The 18,910-nt window shown below is 41.3% G+C and overlaps 1 protein-coding gene across 1 annotated transcript in view; it reads left to right on the top strand.

The window, feature by feature from the left end:
• Positions 1-18,093, top strand: part of PDXK (pyridoxal kinase) — a 47,542-nt gene extending 29,449 nt beyond the window's left edge. Inside the window, exons 4-11 of the mRNA XM_027689220.1 lie at positions 32-115; positions 1,928-1,974; positions 2,583-2,668; positions 3,489-3,534; positions 5,964-6,075; positions 7,079-7,215; positions 7,788-7,854; positions 8,600-18,093. Coding sequence (XP_027545021.1) covers positions 32-115; positions 1,928-1,974; positions 2,583-2,668; positions 3,489-3,534; positions 5,964-6,075; positions 7,079-7,215; positions 7,788-7,854; positions 8,600-8,712 — 692 coding nt within the window. The 3' untranslated portion in view covers positions 8,713-18,093. The remainder of the gene's footprint in view (positions 1-31; positions 116-1,927; positions 1,975-2,582; positions 2,669-3,488; positions 3,535-5,963; positions 6,076-7,078; positions 7,216-7,787; positions 7,855-8,599) is intronic.
• The last annotated feature ends 817 nt before the right edge of the window (positions 18,094-18,910 follow it).

The raw sequence follows: 18,910 nt of genomic DNA, 5'->3' as shown, positions 1-18,910 counted from the left end.
ATGTCTTTCTTTTTATTTTTTTCCCCCAAAGGGTATACAAGAGACACATCATTTCTTGCAATGGTGGTGGATATTGTCCAGGAGTTGAAGCAACAGAATTCCAACCTTGTATATGGTAAGGAAGTGCATTATAATCCTTTCTGTTTCATCACTGTGTTTTTATTCATTTTATTCATTTTACTGTTTTAGGATGACAACACTGCTCTGATGTTACACAGCATTTCACAACCATCTTCTCCTCTGATTTGGGGGCTCTCTGAGGCTCCAGTGGTGTTTCATTTCAGCTTTAAGTGTTGAGGGACTTGGCTTTTTATCTTTCTGATTTTATGCCTTTCGGTATGTTTCTTGCATTACGCTGTCCAAGCGAGAATGTGCCCTGAGGACTGACTGTCTGCATCCAAGAAAGGATAAAAATCCCAGCCAGCTGCTGCTGGTGGTAGTTCAGAGGCTGCATGTGCTGATGGCTGAAGCCTCTCCCTGACTTCCCAGTCAGTCAGAAGCGGGACAGACTCTCCCGTGTTGCCCTGCCATGGCTTCATGTAACATCCCATAAATGTCTTACTTTGCCTTATAAGCTTCATGATTTACCTTGAACTCCAAAGCTTTTTTAGCTCTGGTGCCTTCTGCTAAAAATGTGGGAGCAACAGGCTCTAGCAACTGTCCTTATTAACATGTCACGTCAGGGTTAAATCTGTGTCCTTCCTGAATCTCTTTTGGGACTTTTGAACATAACCAGTGTAGGCTTGAATTGAGCAAAATGTTTAGAGTGACAGGGCAAGGTCAGGGAGGATTCAGTGGGATAAAAAGCTGTGAATTATGGTTTTTAGCTGTCATCTTCAGGTTCAGTAAACTGTGTGGTCGGGAAACATTTAGAAAGATTGGCAGGATTTGCAGGTGTCTACTGCTGATGACTTAAAGCACAGTGCTCATTTAGCAAAATGTAGCAGAGAGATCTTCACTGGGTTTTATTGCTTTTTAGTCTTTATTAACACTGTTGCATTGTCAGATTCTCCAGAACCTCGTATGAAAACTAAGGACTGTTGGGATATGAGTAGAAAGGAACATCTCACTGTTTAGAACAGGAAGGAAGAGGTCAGATGTCGAGATCACAGCTAGGCTTCTAAGACCCTTTATATTTAATAAATAGATTATAATGTAAGGAAAATACTTTTAAAATGTAAAACAAATTACCCTCTTTTTATTCACAGAAAAACTTCCTTAAATACTGATTGGATTTGTATTTCTTTTGTATCTTGCTAAAGGCTCTCTTAATATAATGAACAATGTTCCTTTTTGAAGTACACTGTGGCTGTTTCCATGCTCTGAGGACACTTGGAATACATTGTTAATACTGCTGATGATACAGAACCCATCCCAAACACATGTTAATATTACTACACCAAATATGAATTCATGTACTTTGGCATGGATTTTCTTATTGTTTCATTATAATACACTTTTCATTTAATATACACACAGCATTTTGGTGTGTACATTTGGCATGTATTTTTTTACACTAAAGTAGAAATGGGACTCTTTTCAGAGCTATTAGCTTCTTACACACTTCTTCCCCACCATACTACCATTCCAGAGTTTAGGCTGGGGAGTGAAGGTGAGGGCTCTTTGTGTTCTCCATAACAAAAGGCCCTTTACTCCCAGCACTCAGATCCTCTCATCCTCATCATCTTCAGACATAACAACATGGAAGCAGGCAGGAGAGGGTGATCCCAACTTGATAACTGTTTAAGACATGGCCTACTCTTTCAGGATTGGCAGCCACCAGTTACAAATTTCAGGCTGTGTGCTGCAAGAGCTGTGAAATTATATAAGCTATGAGGTGCTCAGTGCTGTTACCTAGAATTTTTCCCTCCAACCAGGGTCTCTATAACTGTACCCCATTTCTAAACCTAAATTTATTCTATTACAGTGTGTGATCCAGTGATGGGTGACAAATGGAATGGAGAAGGCTCTATGGTTAGTATTCATCTGTTTGGATTCTCTGTGCAGTGAATGTTTGTTTTATAAAGATGTGTAAAGATTTATTAATTTTTAAACACCAAAACTGAGCTGCTTTACCCAAGTGTGGCTTTGAATCCCAGTAAGTAAGTTTGTGCTTTAATTTCTTGTATTTGAATGAGTTTAGTATGTGGGAGGAATGACAGCTGCATAGCCCTGGGATCATTTCAGGCTCTCTGCTGAGACAACAGAGGGAATACAGACCGTGTCTGCAGGAAAATATCCCCATGCTCTCCCTCCCTGTCTCACTGGAGTTCCCTCATCTTCTGTCAGGAGCTCTGTTTTGGCTGGTAGCCTGGCTGGCATTGTCAGCTGTTGTGTGAATTGACACAGCACTGGAACCTAAATGAAGATGAGTTATTTTGTGTGGGATCCCACAGCAGTTAGGATTGGGCTGTGATCAGTGATGGAAAAGCTCCATGTGCCAATACCAGGCTGCACACTGACAAACATTCATTTCTGATCAAAACTAGCAAATAATTTCAGTAAAAATGCAGTGAGGGAGGGTTGCAGTCCCACATCGTAGATCCTGCTGACAGCATTTGACACTGTTTCTTCTTCCCTAGTATGTGCCCAAGGATCTCCTCCCGGTCTACAGGGACAAAGTTGTACCTGTTGCAGATATAATTACTCCTAACCAGTTTGAAGCTGAGTAAGTGCTTATTTCCTTTTCTAGCCAAATAAACATGGGGACAAAAGCAGGGAAGGCCGATACCCCATTATTTTATTTGTCTCACTATAGTGCCTTACGTATGTATGTTTTGGGGTTTGGTTTTTAGCTGTTACTTTCAATCGGTGCTTTTCAGACAACCTCAAATGTTCCATACTGAAATCAATAAAAAATCTGGAAGTTATGTGAGGAAAAGATTCTTCTTGTTTTCTCCAGTCTCTCATTTTCATGATTACTACTTGTTATCCCCAGAGGCCTGTATCTAGGACAGGTTGAAAAAATACCTTCCCCATCCTTACCCATTACTGTGGAAACTTTTATTATATGTCAGAATATCAAAACTGAGGTAGTTGGGTTCAACCCCCCCAAAACTAGATTCAGAAATACCACCGTGTCAACATCTCATAGGAGCTAAGAATTTAAATGCCTGCTGCTTGTCCTGTCTACATAGGACTGTGACTCTTTGGTCAGGAGATAATCTGTTGTGATACATCACAGGCTGTGCCCCTGAGGGGAGGGAGCAGCTACGTGGGAGATGGAGAGAAGACACTTGTAAGGGAATTTTTGTGGTACAGGGATCTCTAGAGGAGGCAGGTTAGGGCTGGTGTGAGTCCACTGCAGAAGCACTGTGTGTCTGTGCACGTAACCTTTAAAGACAGCAGGTCTGGTCCAGCAGACCGTGAAGCTACAGAAGGTTTAGGCCTGTTTGGTGCAGTCCAAGGTTTCCTCCTTTCAAAGGATAAACAAAGCAGTCACTGCCTGGAGAACTTGTGCTCTTTTAAGATTTCTGTTTCATTCTTAGGTTACTCACGGGCAGGAAGATTTACACCGAAAAAGATGCTTTAGAGGTAAGTGGGGAAAGGGTAGGTAGGGTGTGTAAGATCTCTTTCTGCATTCCTGCCTGCAGTGTTGCAGTTTGCAGTTTGTCTTTAACCTTGAAGTCACTTTGACCTCCATCCTTTCTTTTTGTTTATCGATAAAGTTCATGTGCTCCAGACACAAAACGTTTCCTATTTTAGTGTCAGACTTCTACAGAAACTTCCAGAAAAAGCTACAGATAAAGCCATTACCTTGGTAATGAGCAGATCTCTGTGAGGTTGCTTTCCTGCAGTGTAAGAAGAGAGGCAGCAGCACATGTGGCAAGTACCCAGACACTTGTCAGTGCTGTGGAAATGCTTTGGTTGGGGTGAAAACCCCGGGTGACCCTGGGCATCAGGAACCTGCTCGGGTCTCTCTGTTTGCTGTCCATGTGTGAGTGTGAGGACAGCTCTTCCTCCTTCTCCCAGACAAATCCACAGCATTGACAGCTGCTGTCATTGCCATACAGAGATGATAGATGGCCTGCAAATACATTGCATCGAGGTGTAAAGATTTACCCTTTCATACAAACTGAAGAAAATAAAAAGCTGCAGGGCTTGGTGGTGAAGGACAAAGTAGGAATGTGGTTTTATTGATGTCTTGAGAAGGGCTGAGCTCTTTGTTTTGTTGACTAGTCAAGTGCTTTCATAAGGGACTGATGTTATTCCTTCCAGTTTGGTTTTGAACTTCAAAAGAACACAAAATCTTTAAACAAACAGCAGCTGCAGTGGCACCCTGGAGAGTAGCTGGGGCTCTGTCAGCCCAAATGTTTGTTGTTTTTTTGCTGTAGCGACGTCAGACAACATGGGTTGCTTACCACTGCTTCACTGCAGGAAGCATCTAAAAACATCTCAGCTGGTTTAGTTCCCCCCCTAGTTTTACAGCCCCCAGTTTTACATTAGCCCACTGTGCTGGGTGAGGGTGATGAGCTGTGCTTTATGCCACTAACTGCAACTCAGTTCTTCCATTCTCATCCTCACCAGTGGAACCATGGCCTTGAGGAGAACACCATGAGCTGGGCAGCCACTGGTTTTAGATTTGCGTATTTCAACTGCAAACACAAGTTGCATGTGCTGAACAGTTGTGCAAGTTAGTTTTCAGACTGTTTGGTGTGATAGCATTTATTTGTGACGGGGTTTAAAAAATCTCTTCCAAAGAGGTGGAATTATATTTAGGAATGGAAGCATTTTTAAAATAGTTGCTTGCAGGATATTAATCTGTCTGTCTCCCCAGCTGCATGTCATATATATAGGTCTGTCTTTCTCAGTAATAATGCTGGAATTTGTCCCCTTTTGAGGTGGTAGGAATTCTGGCATCAACTTCCATGGTGACACGCTTTCATTTCTTCAACAAGACTAGTGATGACAGAATAGTCATCTAACATAAAATTAAATACGATGTAATATTAATGTAGAAGGGACTAAGTCCTATGACTAGAAATAGTGGAGATTAGGTTCTTGGTGAATTGTGACTGAGAAATGAAATTTAGTTTAATACTATTTCACAGTTTGATTATGTCAGTGTGTGCTGGTGGATTTATTGCTTCCTTAAAACCCAACTGATGTCTGTGCAAAGAGGTCTGACAGTTGAAGAAACCTGGAGGCTTAGACAAGAAAGAAAAGCAATAGAGAATTAAAAAATAGCAGAAATAAATCCGTCTGCTCATGAGTCATAGCTAGCCTGAGAGGATTTTTAGTTAAACTCTGCTGGGAGAATTAATATTTTATCTGTGTTTTATGCTAAACTCATTACTGAAGTCATTCTTTCTTCTGTGAAATCAAAATCACTTCGTTCTGTAGTAACCAATTGTGATGTCAGAAGTAGAGTATTTATGAGTTTAAGTGAGGAACACACAGAGTGAAAATACACATGCAAAGGTATATAATTTACAAGTGTAATTTGGAGGTTGAAACAGAATGAGAAAGGAATATTGAGACAGACACACTTGAACCTCTGATTTAACTTTTGAAATTTTTGCTAACTCTTAAAGTAGTAGCTAAATAAGATTTCAGGACCTGGACTTGTTGGCTTTCTAACAAGTGTTTCAAGATGCCAGCTCAGGTGAACATGTCTGTGTATTTGTTCTCCCGTTCTTTTGATGATACGTTCTGAAAACATGATGCAGGCAGAAAATCTGATCACAGCTGAAACAGAGTGTTCTTTTCAGAGGAGCATCCAAAGATAACACAAACAGAGACACTTGTATATTTTAACAAGTGTGTACATTTAAGTGTGGATGTTTTGATTCCCCTATATCAAAGTACTGCCCCTAATGCAAGTGAATTATTTGAGCAGAAACTGTTTTTTCTCTTTACAAAACATGCCAAAATAAGATGCTGGTCAAAAATCCTAAGCATGATGCAAAGTTTATCCAACATGTACTGCAGTCACTGATTCCTGCCTTTTTGTACATGGAAAGGTAATGGATATGCTCCATGCCATGGGACCAGAGACTGTGGTGATCACAAGCTCAGATCTACAGGCACCTCTGGGAAATGACTACTTAATTGCTCTGGGAAGCCACAGAAAAAGTAAGTCATGAACTCTTCCCTTGACTGTGCTTTCTTTTAACTTGTCTCTTGATGAAGCAGTTTCATCACACCCATCTGTAGTGCATGGAAGGAGCGTAGATCCCTAAGGGAGCAGCTTTTCCTACAGTAACATCAAGGAGTGGTAAGACTGGGGCTGCTCCATGAGGGAAGACAAGCTGGGAGCTGAGTGTGATCACAGCACAGGCAGAACACCCACAAGACTCAGACCCACTGTATCTGAATAAGGTGAGCAGGACGGGTCCCACTGAGAGGCCAATGGTCATCAGAGGAAGGTGAGACAAGCCAGGTCTGAGATTGATCTGGAAAATGCAATCATTAAGTCAGGACAGCAGGGCTGAACACAGGAATACCTACAACAGAGCTCAGGCAAGGGAGCTTGTGCCCAGGCCTGAGCTTCTCTGCAGCTCCTGGGCAGAGGGTGCAGGGTGGGGGATGTCCTGGGTGAGTTTTATCAGGGCTCTTACAGCCCCTAGTAGTGGCCCCGAGAGTAGTGGTGATATAAAACAGGAACTTGGAATGTTTTGAATACTTTTCTGAAAAGTTACAGTGTACTGTTAGCAGACTGTTCCTCCCCCGATAGGTTATAAAATATCCTTCTGTTCCTTCTTTATATCCCCCTTTATTCCATCACCAAGATTCACTATGTTTCAGACTGTCACACAGTGTTTCCACCTGAGAAGGGCACAGTTTTGAGGAATGAAAAATGAAGGTGCTATCTACCTCCTCCCTCTTAAAGGAAGAATGTAGACTATATAAGTTGTAAATGCTACCCCAAGTTGGCCAAGTTTTTGAAGGTTGTGCCTTTTAAAACCCCTCTCCTTTAAAGTACAAAGTTTACAATACTCCTTAGCAGCTTTACATTCCAAACAACAGAAGAATTCAAATCTGATGATCACTTTTAAAATTATTTCTTGTTAAATTCTAGTAAATGCTGTAGTGTTAGCTGCTGGGTCTGTTACTTAACTGTCTATTTGTGTTATAGCTAAAGCAGATGGTACCAGGATAACACAAAGAATTCGAGTGGAGTCTCCTAAAGTGGATGCTGTCTTTGTTGGAACTGGAGACCTGTTTGCTGCTATGCTTCTGGCATGGACACACAAGCATCCAAACAATTTGAAGGTGTGGGAGAAGTTACTCATCTCTCTGCAAGTTTAGATCATGTTTCTTCTGGGTTCTTTATGATTTTTAATCTATGACATTATTTAAAGACTGTCTTCTGTTTTGGCTTTTTTCCTCACCTCAGAGGAAAAAAACCCAGAATTTCCCTTTTGCCAAAAGGAGCATTGAACAGTTGCATTTGCATTTCAGTTGGATTGATTTTGTAATTTTGCCAAATAAGATGTTGTTCTCTCTAGAGAGGGAGACTGCATGCATGTTTGTAATTACATTTTTTTATCCTCATAAGCACTGAAAATTATTTTTCAGATCTGTTTTTCTGTTCCTTTCCCTTAAGGACATAGAGTCCTCAATATGGGTATGTGGTTTCTAATACCTGTTTTGGGAGAATTAGCTCAGTTGGTTAGAGAATTAAGTCAAAAATTTTTCCCCCCAAACTCTACATTACATAGTTGTCATCCTGCTTGTGTCATCAGTCATGTTTGCCTTTTAATAGCCGTGTTTTTAAAATAATAGTAATATTAAACTAGGCAGCTGAAGTTTTACTAAAACCTGAATATGTTATGTTGATGCAGGTGGCATGTGAAAAGACTGTGTCAGCCATGCAGCATGTTCTGCAAAGGACCATTAAGAGTGCAAAAGGTAATTCATTCAGACCTTGTTCCCGTGTTCTGTCTGCATTTGCATCAGAAGAAACATTAAAAGAGCTTTGTGGGTTTCCTGACTAAAGGCAGCCTTCAGTGCAGAGGCAGCAGGATGAGAGCTTGTTGGTCTTGTCTGCATGTTCCTGACTGTGTCCTCCAAGCCTTTGACAGCAGCCGACTGAAGATGTCACTGTTTAGCTTGTAGTGGGACCACAGTCGTGCTGACTGTGCTTGACTCAGCTCTGCAAAACAGAGGCAGGAGAATGTGAGGAAATGCCAAGTTTGACGTGCAAGAGGGCTTCTGTTTTAAGTGTAGCTCACTCACTTTCCCCTTGAGTGTGTGTTTAGTATTGAGAGGGGTTTATCAGCAAATAATAATTTCTTTGCTGTGTTGGCCATGTGAGGAGTGATTTTTTTCAGCTTCTGTCCCCTTGGACTTCCCATGTCTTTCAGTTCTAAGGAGATCCAGATGGGATCTCTGGGTTCTCAGAGCATGTCTGTGTGACTTTCTAATTAACAGCAGAGCCGTATTTTGTGCCTGGAGAGAGGTGCTGCACAAGGATTATAGAAAATCACAGTGCTGACCTGGATCTTGTACCTTGGAAGCCTTTAACAGGGGGTTGTAAGGGAGACTGGGGAAGGGAAGGGAGGAAGGTTAGAGAAAATCGTGGGATAACAGAAAAATGCAACTTGTTTCTTTTTACATTTCTGTTTTTAATGACATTCTGATGTCATCTTTTTAGCACAAGCTGGAGAAGGAAACAAACCAAACTCAGCCCAGCTGGAACTGAGAATGGTCCAAAGCAAAAAGGACATAGAAAACCCAGAGATCATAGTGAAAGCCACCGTGTTATAAAGGCTGTACGTCTCCAATAACGCACAATGTATTGATGTCCTCATTTCTTTCCTGTAAATTGTAATATTTGCCTTAGATCTGTGACAGAAACCTGACTTTCATGAAATAGTGCCCAGCATAGGCAGATATCCACTCTCAAACATATGTGCTGGCCTTGCTCAGTTTAAAAAACAAAACAGTTGGTGTGCATTTGAGCATATTCCAGGTATCAAAATGGCTGTCGGAGTCACTTAGTCTGCGTAATGACCCAGGGCAAGAGAGAACAATGCTCCTGCCTTGCCGAAGACTTTAGATGTGAATTTGCTAATGGAATGCTTGACTGACTGGAAAATGTATTTCAGGATGGCCTCTAGTGCCAACGGAGCTGGCTCCATGCTCCCTTTTCCTGGAGATACCTGGTTACCTACTCAGGTATTCAGTATCTCAGCTGCTATGAGACTAAGCAGGGTTAAAGCTACACACAAAGTTCTGGTTGTGTGTAGGAGTACTTTGAAGATGTTTGGCATGTTCAGTACTCTGAAGTGACCTTGAGGTGTCATTCATGTTGCTGATTTCTGCTCCTGCTTCTGGCCTGTGAGCAGCTGCACAGTTTGGGACTGACTGCTTATTTCTAATGTCCGTGGGTGCCCACATGATTTTCTTCCAAAAGCTGCTCCAGAAACACCTTCATTAATAAGATAATACTTTCATTCAGTAGCACTGGTTAGGAGTTTGTAGTTCTACCTCCAAGGCCAGGTTTGATTCTCTGTTTTTTAACTAAGGACAAACATTCTGTTAAAGACAAATGAGAAAGCAGCTCTTATTCTGGCTGCCCTGGTTTGTACTTAAAAACTACATAGAGCACTTCCACTTAACAGTAGTAAGCACTGTAGACAGGCTTATCAATGAAGCAATGTGGGAAAAGTATTATTTTTGGTTTTAGTGAGTTACATATGTTTACCAAATGCAGCAAAACATAGAAAATTACCTTGTTCATAATGTAAGTCTCTGCAGCCAATTAGAGATGACAGAAATGCATTGTTATTAGTAATGCATCTGAATTTCAAAATTCTTCTTCCTAAAGCTTCAAAATGGAATTTTTAATAATTTCAGTGTCCAATACATCACAGCCACATCCTGAACCACTGGGACAGACAGGCAGGCAAGGTCTGTATGGGACCCATGTTCTTGATGTCCCAAGATGAGGGAGGTCTGGTCTGCTGTTCACGTTCAGTTGATGAGCTTTGTTTGTCTCAGGCTGCATAAAGGGATTAAAATTGCATTTCTGATTGCAGGAACATGAAGAAAACTTGCATTAGAGGAAAATTTTTCTTGATTACCTGAGTAGGCTGAGGAAACTCACTCTTGGGTATCTCCCAGATACCTTTCCCTTATCTTCCTCCTCACACCTGCCTAACTGATAAGTCTTCATTTATCCCATCATTGTCATGAATTTCTGCCATTGTAAAACTTAATTGTTTTCACCTAGTAGAAGACTATTTTATTCTTGATGTAAATTTTTAGCTGAATGTGTTTTCTTTAATAGAATAGTTATCATAATTAATAAGTTTCTGAAATCCCTAATTTTTAATATCTTTGAAACAAATGAAATTTAAGAGGAACGTGTTTTGCAGTAAGTATAAAAGCCAAACTTCAGGCTTTCACTCTCAACAACCAATATTAATTTTATTTCCTCTCATGCATTTGATATAAAAATGGAAAAAAAAATCATATGACTCGAGAATTTGAAGGAAAAAAATACCAACAGAAATTATCTACAAAATGTGACTCTACTGCCACCATTTTTAGTAATCACTGTAATGAAATAACTTTCTAGCAATAATAATTTTGGTGATGTGAACAGTTGCTAAAATTAGCAGTCATTAACAGAGATATGAGCTCCTGGCTGATATGCAACATGTAAAATTATATTAACTACCTTAACAGTGTGTATAAATATTGATGGGAAGCAGTGAAGAAGGAGCCAGGCTCTTCTCAGTGGTGCCCAGCAAAGGGATAACAGGCAATGGGCACAAACTGAAATTCAGGAAAATCCATTTAAAACGTTAAAAAACCCATAACTGACTGTGAGGGTGATCAAACACTGGCACAGGTTGCCCAGAGAAGTGTTGGAGTCTCCATCCTTGGAGATACTCAAATGCTGACTGAACATGGCCCTGAGCAGCCTACTGCACTTGGACCAGATGGTCTCCAGAGGTCCCTTCCAACCTCAGCCATCCTGTGATTCTGTGAAGCACAACAAACTGCCTTTCTTTGCAGATTTTTTTTTGCAAATTTTTTTTTCTCCCTGCAGCACACAAACTTCCAGATGGGCCAGGAAATAGCTCACATTAATATTTTACCCCCTTCTCAGATAAGCTGCTGCTTGCTTGGGCAGTTGTGCCAGGAAGACAGTTAACTTCTTTGAGATAATTGCTTTCAGCAAAGATATTTAAATACTGTAGCTAGTGGTGCATTTCAACAGTTGAACACTAAAAGGATTTTAACTGTTTCTAACATTAATTAACCAAGTGTTGTGTGCCATATTCCAGACATAACTATGAGTTTATTTATCTTTTAAAATCAGACTATTTCATCTGGAAGTGTATAATCCCTACCATCCTTTTGGGGAGAAGGGATCACCATACTAAACTTCCCCTACCTGTACATGCCATGGTCAATGCCCTTTTAGTAAGTGTGAGACAGCAGGATTTTTTTTTTGCCACTAGAATAAATAGACCTTCACAAGAAGATTGAGAGAAAAACAAGGGCTGTTTCCCTGAAATAAAGAAGCCTGGAATTTAGAAAACTTAAAGCTACCTTGCAAACAGGGTTTTAATTGTAAACCATAATGAACAGTGATCTTGCCATAAAAGAGAAGGTGATACGTTTGTTGGAGCAGCTTATATCTGTCAGGTGTGATCTTTTCCCACTGCTTCAAAGAATGGGTCAGTTCTGTAATTCACACCTTCCTTAGAATCTGTGACATATCCATGTTAACAACAAAAGAATATTAATACTAATATGCTCAATTTGCAAAATTCCTATTTCACAGTAGCTGGATCCTGTAGCAGTGGGCTGCTGGCTTCATCTCCTTAAGTCCCTGGGCGTTGTTCATGTGATATCTGTTTTAAACTCCTGCTGATCTCGTCTAAATTAGGTCAGGTTTATGTCTTCACTGAAGAATCGGGCTTAACATCTCTTGCCAGGAACAAACATCAGAAATTATCTGTAAATATAATCTGTAGCTAACATTTTGTAGCCACAGCAGGCTAACAGTTGTTTTTAAATGCCAAGGTATACATACTTAATACTTGGATGCATTTTTATTTGTTCAGAGTTGCACAGAGCTTGTGTGCAGAACAAAATTTCAAAGAGTCAGCACAGTCCTGTCCAATGTTTTATTCCCTCCTCTCCTCCTGCATATAACACCTGTATCTTTTTCTGAGTTCCTGCTGTCTGTCTGGTGCAGCTGGAAAGTGTCTCAGTATCAGACATCTGCCCACTATTTATTTGAGGGCTCGGAGGAGACTCTTCAGGGTTGTCTGATCCACTTGCAAGCCTTTAGTTAAAGATAAATGGTTAATCTAAACTAGCCTAGCTCCTAATTGATTACAGAACAAGCACTTTAGCCCAGAGAGTGAAGTCTATAACTAATGGATAATCTTCCATGACCGTCCTAAGAGCATGAAAGGTGTCTGTAACCCAGAGTGCAGCGCTCAGCAGTTCGGGACTGGTGACTCCACGTGTCCGTGTGAGGTCAGTGGCACAGGACATCCCTCATGCTGCAGTACCTGTGGGCATGGGAGAGGTGAATGTGTTTGCATCCAGTCAACTCCTTTCATTCTGCTTACTGGAACTGATTTTGTGATGGGTCCCCCCTTTTTTCTGGGATGGTTCACAGTGCATGTGCTCAGCCGTTTTGATTGCTCCAAGCGCACTCGCTCGACGTGCAGGAGAGACCAAAAATTGTTTACAAACCATCTACTCTATTCTGGGCCCGGATTAGTCTCTACAGGAAAATTCCCATGCCTCTGGGAGACGTGCATAAAGACATTGTGCTAAAATCAGTGTTGTTCCCACTCGATACAAACATCTAAGAAATCTGCAGTATGAATTGTTAGTGTTTGTTTGCTGATTTTTATCATAAGAGGGGAGAATTCTATAATTAATGTGTTAAACAAAAGAATCAGAGGACCAAGGTTTCCAGCTACTCATACTGCCTTTTGAGTATCTTAACTGTGTCTTGATTGGATGGTGTTAATTTGTTGTCTGAGACTGTTATGGTGATTGTATTGATCGATTTTATTTTAAAATATGTGGCAAGGAAGATTGTAATAAAAGCATCAACGTTTAATATACTGTGCACACACAAATTGTTAGATCCTGTTTTTAAATATGTTAATCATTTCAGAATCAAACAGCACAAGAATGGTTTTATAGTCTTGCTGAATAAAGTGGATGTAATTAAATATTTCCTTAGTTATGTCCTAGTATAGAGGAAGGGTAGTCAATGGAAGAGCACACATTTGTGCCCTGTAATCATCATACTGTAAGATATGGATGTGGAAGTGAATAACATCCTTGTTGTCTGAATTTTTATTTTTTTTAAAGTTTCATGGGAAGACAACTACTGGCATTCTGCACCACTCTCTTGCATTCCTCTTACTTGTATGTGTAGGAGCTCATTGTGTTGTGCTCTTTATTCCTGCAAACAAGGTGAAAAGAGGGGCTTGGAGTAAGAACCATAACTCATTTTGAGATCTGTTTCTTGTACAGAATGTAGCTGCACTCCCCTTTGCTGAATTCTTACCTCACTATGTGGATTAGAGCATACAGGACTATACAGTGGGAAACAGTAGTTCCTCATGTGGGAACAAGTGCTTCTGCCAGCACTCAGCAGTGTCCCTGCAAGAGGGAGAGAGCAGGGATCCAGGTTAGTGAGAGCACTGGTCATTGGAGAAGGTGCTGTGTCATTACACTTAGCTCCACTGGAGAATTTTGGTTTATACTTATACTAAAGAACCACCCCTCCTGAGTAAAGGTCTTTGCCCACTTTAAGAGTGCTTTTAAAGGCTGAGGTGTGTTACAAATTTTGGTCACTCTGGTACTAAAATATTCCTTCATAAATGGAAACACCACCCCTTCTTTTATATCCCATTGCAGCCTTACTGGCTTAATGGCCACTCCTGTTAGAATCCCAGGATAAGATATTCAGAGAGCTGTTCTTCATGAAAGACATTTGCTCCTGGTCAGAGCCTGCTGAACAGTTCTGTAGCTTTCTAAAGCACGTCCATTAAAGACATATATCAGCCATGGAAACTAAGCTTTGAGATGTTCAATCACAGCCCCAACTCTTCTCTTTTAAATAAGTGAGTAAACCAGCGAGTTTACTGCGGGAGCAGATTTCAGGTGAATCCATGAGGTTCAATCAGACACTGGAGGAAGGGCATTGAATGCAGAGTGCCAGGGAGCTGCTATTTTGTCTGCACAGTTTCAGGAGAGACCAAGCTAGTTCTCACCATTTTCCAGGAGGGAGGAACGTGGCATTCCAACAGCCAAAGAAGGCTCCTGTCTGCCTCACCAGGAAACCAGTGCCACCAGTTTGGTGCTTTTACTGCTCCAGCAGCAGTGGGCCTCGAGGCAAATGGGATGCTCCTAAATATGCATGTATTCCTGACTTAGTGCCTCCACAGTGCAAATAAAGGTAATAAACCCCCAATTTGCAGAGCAGTGAATAAGGCAGCACATTATTCAGAGAGAGAAAACCAGCAATATGAGAAGGCTGTGCCATATGTTACCACTGAAATCACACTTACCTATTGCCCTCGTGGTTGCATTGCTGTTTAGAAAAACTCTGTGTGTAGAAGAGTGTAATATATGTACTCCGTGTGTGTGTGTGTGTGTGTGTATGTTGAAGCTTTATTTGCAATGTGGTTAGGCGTGGGAAACAGAATTTTGGGGGGCTGGCTGAGTAGGCCTTCAGGATGTGAGCAGAAGGTCTTAAAGAGATATATTTTTATAGACTGTGCTGAAGCTTTGGGTCCCAGCCACACATAGCCTTTTCTTCCAGAGAAGTAAAATGGTTTGGAAAGAAAGTCAGGTGGCTGTAATACAGTAGGGATAGTACAACCCCACCAGCCCTGGACAAACTGAATAACTTAATAAAAGATGCCTTTTTAAGTAATATTTTTTTAGTGCTGAATTGTTAAACAAAGAAATATTTATGAGCAAACTTTCTATGTACTTAAAGTTTGTGTGGTGCTTTGTACTGACTAGGTGGACCTGTTATATGTTTACACATCTTAATGATTGTCCTCGAGGCGTATGTAGTAATTCAATGACTTTTATGCCAGAAAAACAATGAAGTTCTGTGTAATATAGCAAATGATTTAATTTCTAATGAAACTGTAGGCTTTTTAGTGTTTGTGTACTTTTCTGGTTGGCAATTATGAGTTGTATCCCTCTTGCAGTGAGGCTTGTACGCTTGATTGTAGAGAGAGGCAATAGGATGGTAGATACCATTGTTTATAAAGAAAACCCTAAATATTGCTACCTTATCCATTTTAAAAATCAGGTGAGCTTTGTGGCGTAAGCCTGAAATTTAGATTTTTGCATTGGAATAAAGTCTCAAATACATCTGTGATAGGTTAACAATTGGTGATGGATTTGTGTAGTTAATTAAATAAGACTGGGAGGTGTTAAAAGTATTTAATAAATGTACAAGCCAGGAGACTGGAACAAAACTGGATTGTTCTTATTGCATGGACCTGACTAAGGTAACTCATAGCTCGTGCTGGACATGTGCACAGACAGATGAGTAGCCTAAAGGGGAGAAAGTAAAGATTTTTTCCTTGTAGTTTGCCAGCTGTAATAATGTGAAGAATTTTAGTTGGGTGTTCTGAATTCAAATTCATGAATATCTTTCAGAAGAGTTGAGTTACCGATAAAATCCCGTTCAGTCAAAAGGCAAAGCTGTTCACGTGGTTCAAAACCAGAACGTGATTTTTATGTCTTGCTAGACTTAACTGAGTCTTTGTTTCTCATGGCTGGCAGACCAGCGCTAAAGCACAACTGTCCAGATAGATTTATTTTTTTGGTCTCTCTAGAAAGTGCAAGGTCTGCAACATAAAGGAGTTTTCTGAGCATGGCCCTCTGCTAAACATTGCGCTCCTGCCACAACCATTGGTGATCTGGGAAAACCGAGCATCACTTAACCATGTCCCTTTTAAGAAACATGGCAGCATCCTCACCACCCTTCTGAATAAATCACTAACTGCAAAAAGTAGAGGAGAATTTATCACAACTTTTTCTCTCAAGAGTTCCCGAGTTCCAGATGCATTAAAAGAGAGGTACTTCTGCTTTGCCGAGTCAGCAGGAAAAACGTCACTGGGATGAATAATGTATCGTAGAGAGAGGCTGTGGCAGGGAACAGCTCTGTTGTGTGTGCTTCGCTGTGCCTGGCTTTTCCTCCCCTGGGAATCTGGGGGTACAGTATCCCTGTGGTGCTGGTGGCAGAGTGACTGTTTGCCTGCATCCTCCCTCCGGGGAAACGCGGAGGAGTTTATTCCGAGATGAGGTCGGTGTGAAGTTGTTGGGCTGGTTCTTTCACAGGGCTGTACCAAAGCTGTGCTTTAGCACAACTCTGTGTGCACTCTAAAGCTTGTGATGTACAGTGTGCTGCTTTCCTGGCCACAGTGTAATCTCCTTGTACTTCTTCTATAGGCCGTGGAGAACCAAGAGGCTCTGAAAGTCCATTATTCAGATTATTCAGGCTAGGCTCTTGTTTTTAAGAAGAGAAAGGTAGAGAATTATCAGCTGCTGTGATATATCTAACTTACCCAGCTCAGCTACACCCTGAAACTGTGCCCTAACCTTCCTCTGCCATCACCTGTCCTGGCCTTGGTATTTGCCTGTCCCCATAACAAGCGAAGTGAAAGAGCTAAAACCAATGGGGAATTTTTGCAGTCAAAACCCCTGAGGTTTTAATCTCCTTTAGTTCCCTTAACTTTCTCATCCTGGGAACAGATAAGTGCTTCTGCTGCTGCTGGGGAGGCGCTGGGACGATGCAGCTGCTCAAAATGGGGGAGAATGTGGTTGCCTCTTTCCCTGGCAGTGAGATACTGGGTAAGCAGGGCCTAATTGCAGAGCTGCACTGCTAGTGGGAAAGAAATCTTTGTGAGCTAAGTACTTGAAAGAAGAGCTGCAGGTTTAGTATTTTGGTGTCCTCAATCCAGCCCCATTCCCTGTAGGGCAGAAATATTATAGCACTAAAAGTTTTGGCGTGGCTGTTCTTAATGACCTGTGTGGTGCTTGTGCCTAGCAGAGTAGAAAATGGCACTGAATAAAGCAGTGCTCTAACTAGGGAATATAATAGGAAGATCCAGGTGGAGAAAGTTTCAAGTCTGCTTTCACAGCACGTGCATGGTGTCAGAGTTGTCCAGGTCCGGCTCTTTAATTTCTTTAAATAAAGAAGAAATCACATTAATAAATCAATAGATTAATAAGGGAACTCACCTGTGAATTTACGTGGCATTAGCATTTATTTTTGTCTGCAGATGTTTAAATCTTTCCACACCAAAGGTCTCTGGTTCATAGGGGGTTTTCAGAAGATGCCTTGCCAAGTGGTGTGACAGAGCCTGTCTCAGCTGCCTGGGAGCACAGCAGGCTTCTTGTGACACACCTGTGACAGATGGCATTGGGGTGCCACCTGCAGACGGGCACTCCTGTCCCTGCATTTGGTACAGCACAGGTATTCACGTGCCCAAGAGGTGCTGCATGTGATTACCTGCCTTGCTAGGGAAGGGAACCGTAGGGCTTGTTGCTGGAGCTGCAGTGATGGAAGGAAACACTGGAGAATTCAGCACCATACAATGATTTTGCCATTTGCTGTTAGTGTTTGTTGGTGCAGTGTGTCCCTTTCAGTGTTGTTTTCTTTCTGGAAGATGGGAGGATGACAGCCTGTGTGCTGTTTTAATGTGCTTTTAGCTGGCTGAGTGTGAAACACAAATCAAGATTGTTAAAAGTGGAGGGGAGGGATAGCTGTGAATTTGCCTAGGACCTAAGTGAGCAGAGAAACTTTGAGATTTGTCTCTAATTCAGAAATAATTCAGTATTGACCAAAGGAGTGCCATGTCTTCAATGGGCAGTAGCACCTGGGAGAGGCCAATATTTAGGGTTTTTGCCCAAAGCACATTTAGCCCCGCTCTACTGTTTAGTGAAAACGCCCAGTGCAGATGCCACCAGAGCCTCATCTCGTGGAGTAATGCTGTAATAAAGAATGTGGTTTTCTTGTGCAAGTCTTAACCTCTTCTTATGAAAAAACCACACAACTCAGTATTTTCATGGTGTATAAGTGAAATGTAATTTTTTTTTTCAATAAAATACATTTCCTTTCCTAAATGTGGGTCTGTTTGGTTTTTCCTCCTTGGTGATGTTTCAACTCTCATTGAGCTTTGGCCTTTTTTGTCTCCTCCTTACATATATAAACTACAGCTCTGTACTCTTCCTAAGAAGCCTGACCTCATTTCCAGAGATCATACAATTTCTTTTTCCTTTTGAGCTCCACAAAGACTTCCCTCTTTAGCCAAGCTGGCTTGCTCCACGTGCTTGACTCAAAACACAGTGGAATCACCTGCTCCTGTGCTTCTAAAAGGTGATTCTTAAAGCCTGACCAGCACTTGTGGACTCTCTAAGTGCTCAAAAGCAGATTCTGAGGGTACTGTATTATAAACAGCTCCCTGCATAGCTTAAAGTTTGCTCTCCTGAAGTCCAGGGTACCAACTCTGCTGTCCTTTTTTCTCATTACACTGAAAATTTTATAGTCAATCATTTCATGATTGCTCTGGCCAAGGCAGCCACCTACCATCACATCCCACACCAAGTCCTCCTCTTTCCACAAACAGCAAGTCTAGGAGGGCAGCTTTTGGAGTTGTCTCAACTGTCTGTGTTAAGAAGTTATGTCCTACAAACTTCAGGAATTTCCAAGAGCTGCTCATCTCAGCAGTATGGTATTCCCAGCTGATGTCTGGGAGGTTGAAATCTTCCACAAGGATGAGGTCTATTAGTCCAGAAATTTCTCCTAATTGCCCATTTTATTGCAGGTTTTAATATGAATATATGAAAGTGCAACTTTATTGAAGTTCAATGGCAAGGTTGACTCTATTACTTACTACGTGCATGAAGCACACATAAGAAAATCAGATTAGAATCAATTTAG

Source organism: Neopelma chrysocephalum, unplaced genomic scaffold (assembly GCF_003984885.1).
Source record: "Neopelma chrysocephalum unplaced genomic scaffold, ASM398488v2 Primary Assembly neopelma1_76, whole genome shotgun sequence".
NCBI lineage: Eukaryota > Metazoa > Chordata > Aves > Passeriformes > Pipridae > Neopelma > Neopelma chrysocephalum.
Note: the sequence above shows the minus strand (reverse complement) of the source record. Positions and strands in the feature narration are given on the sequence as shown.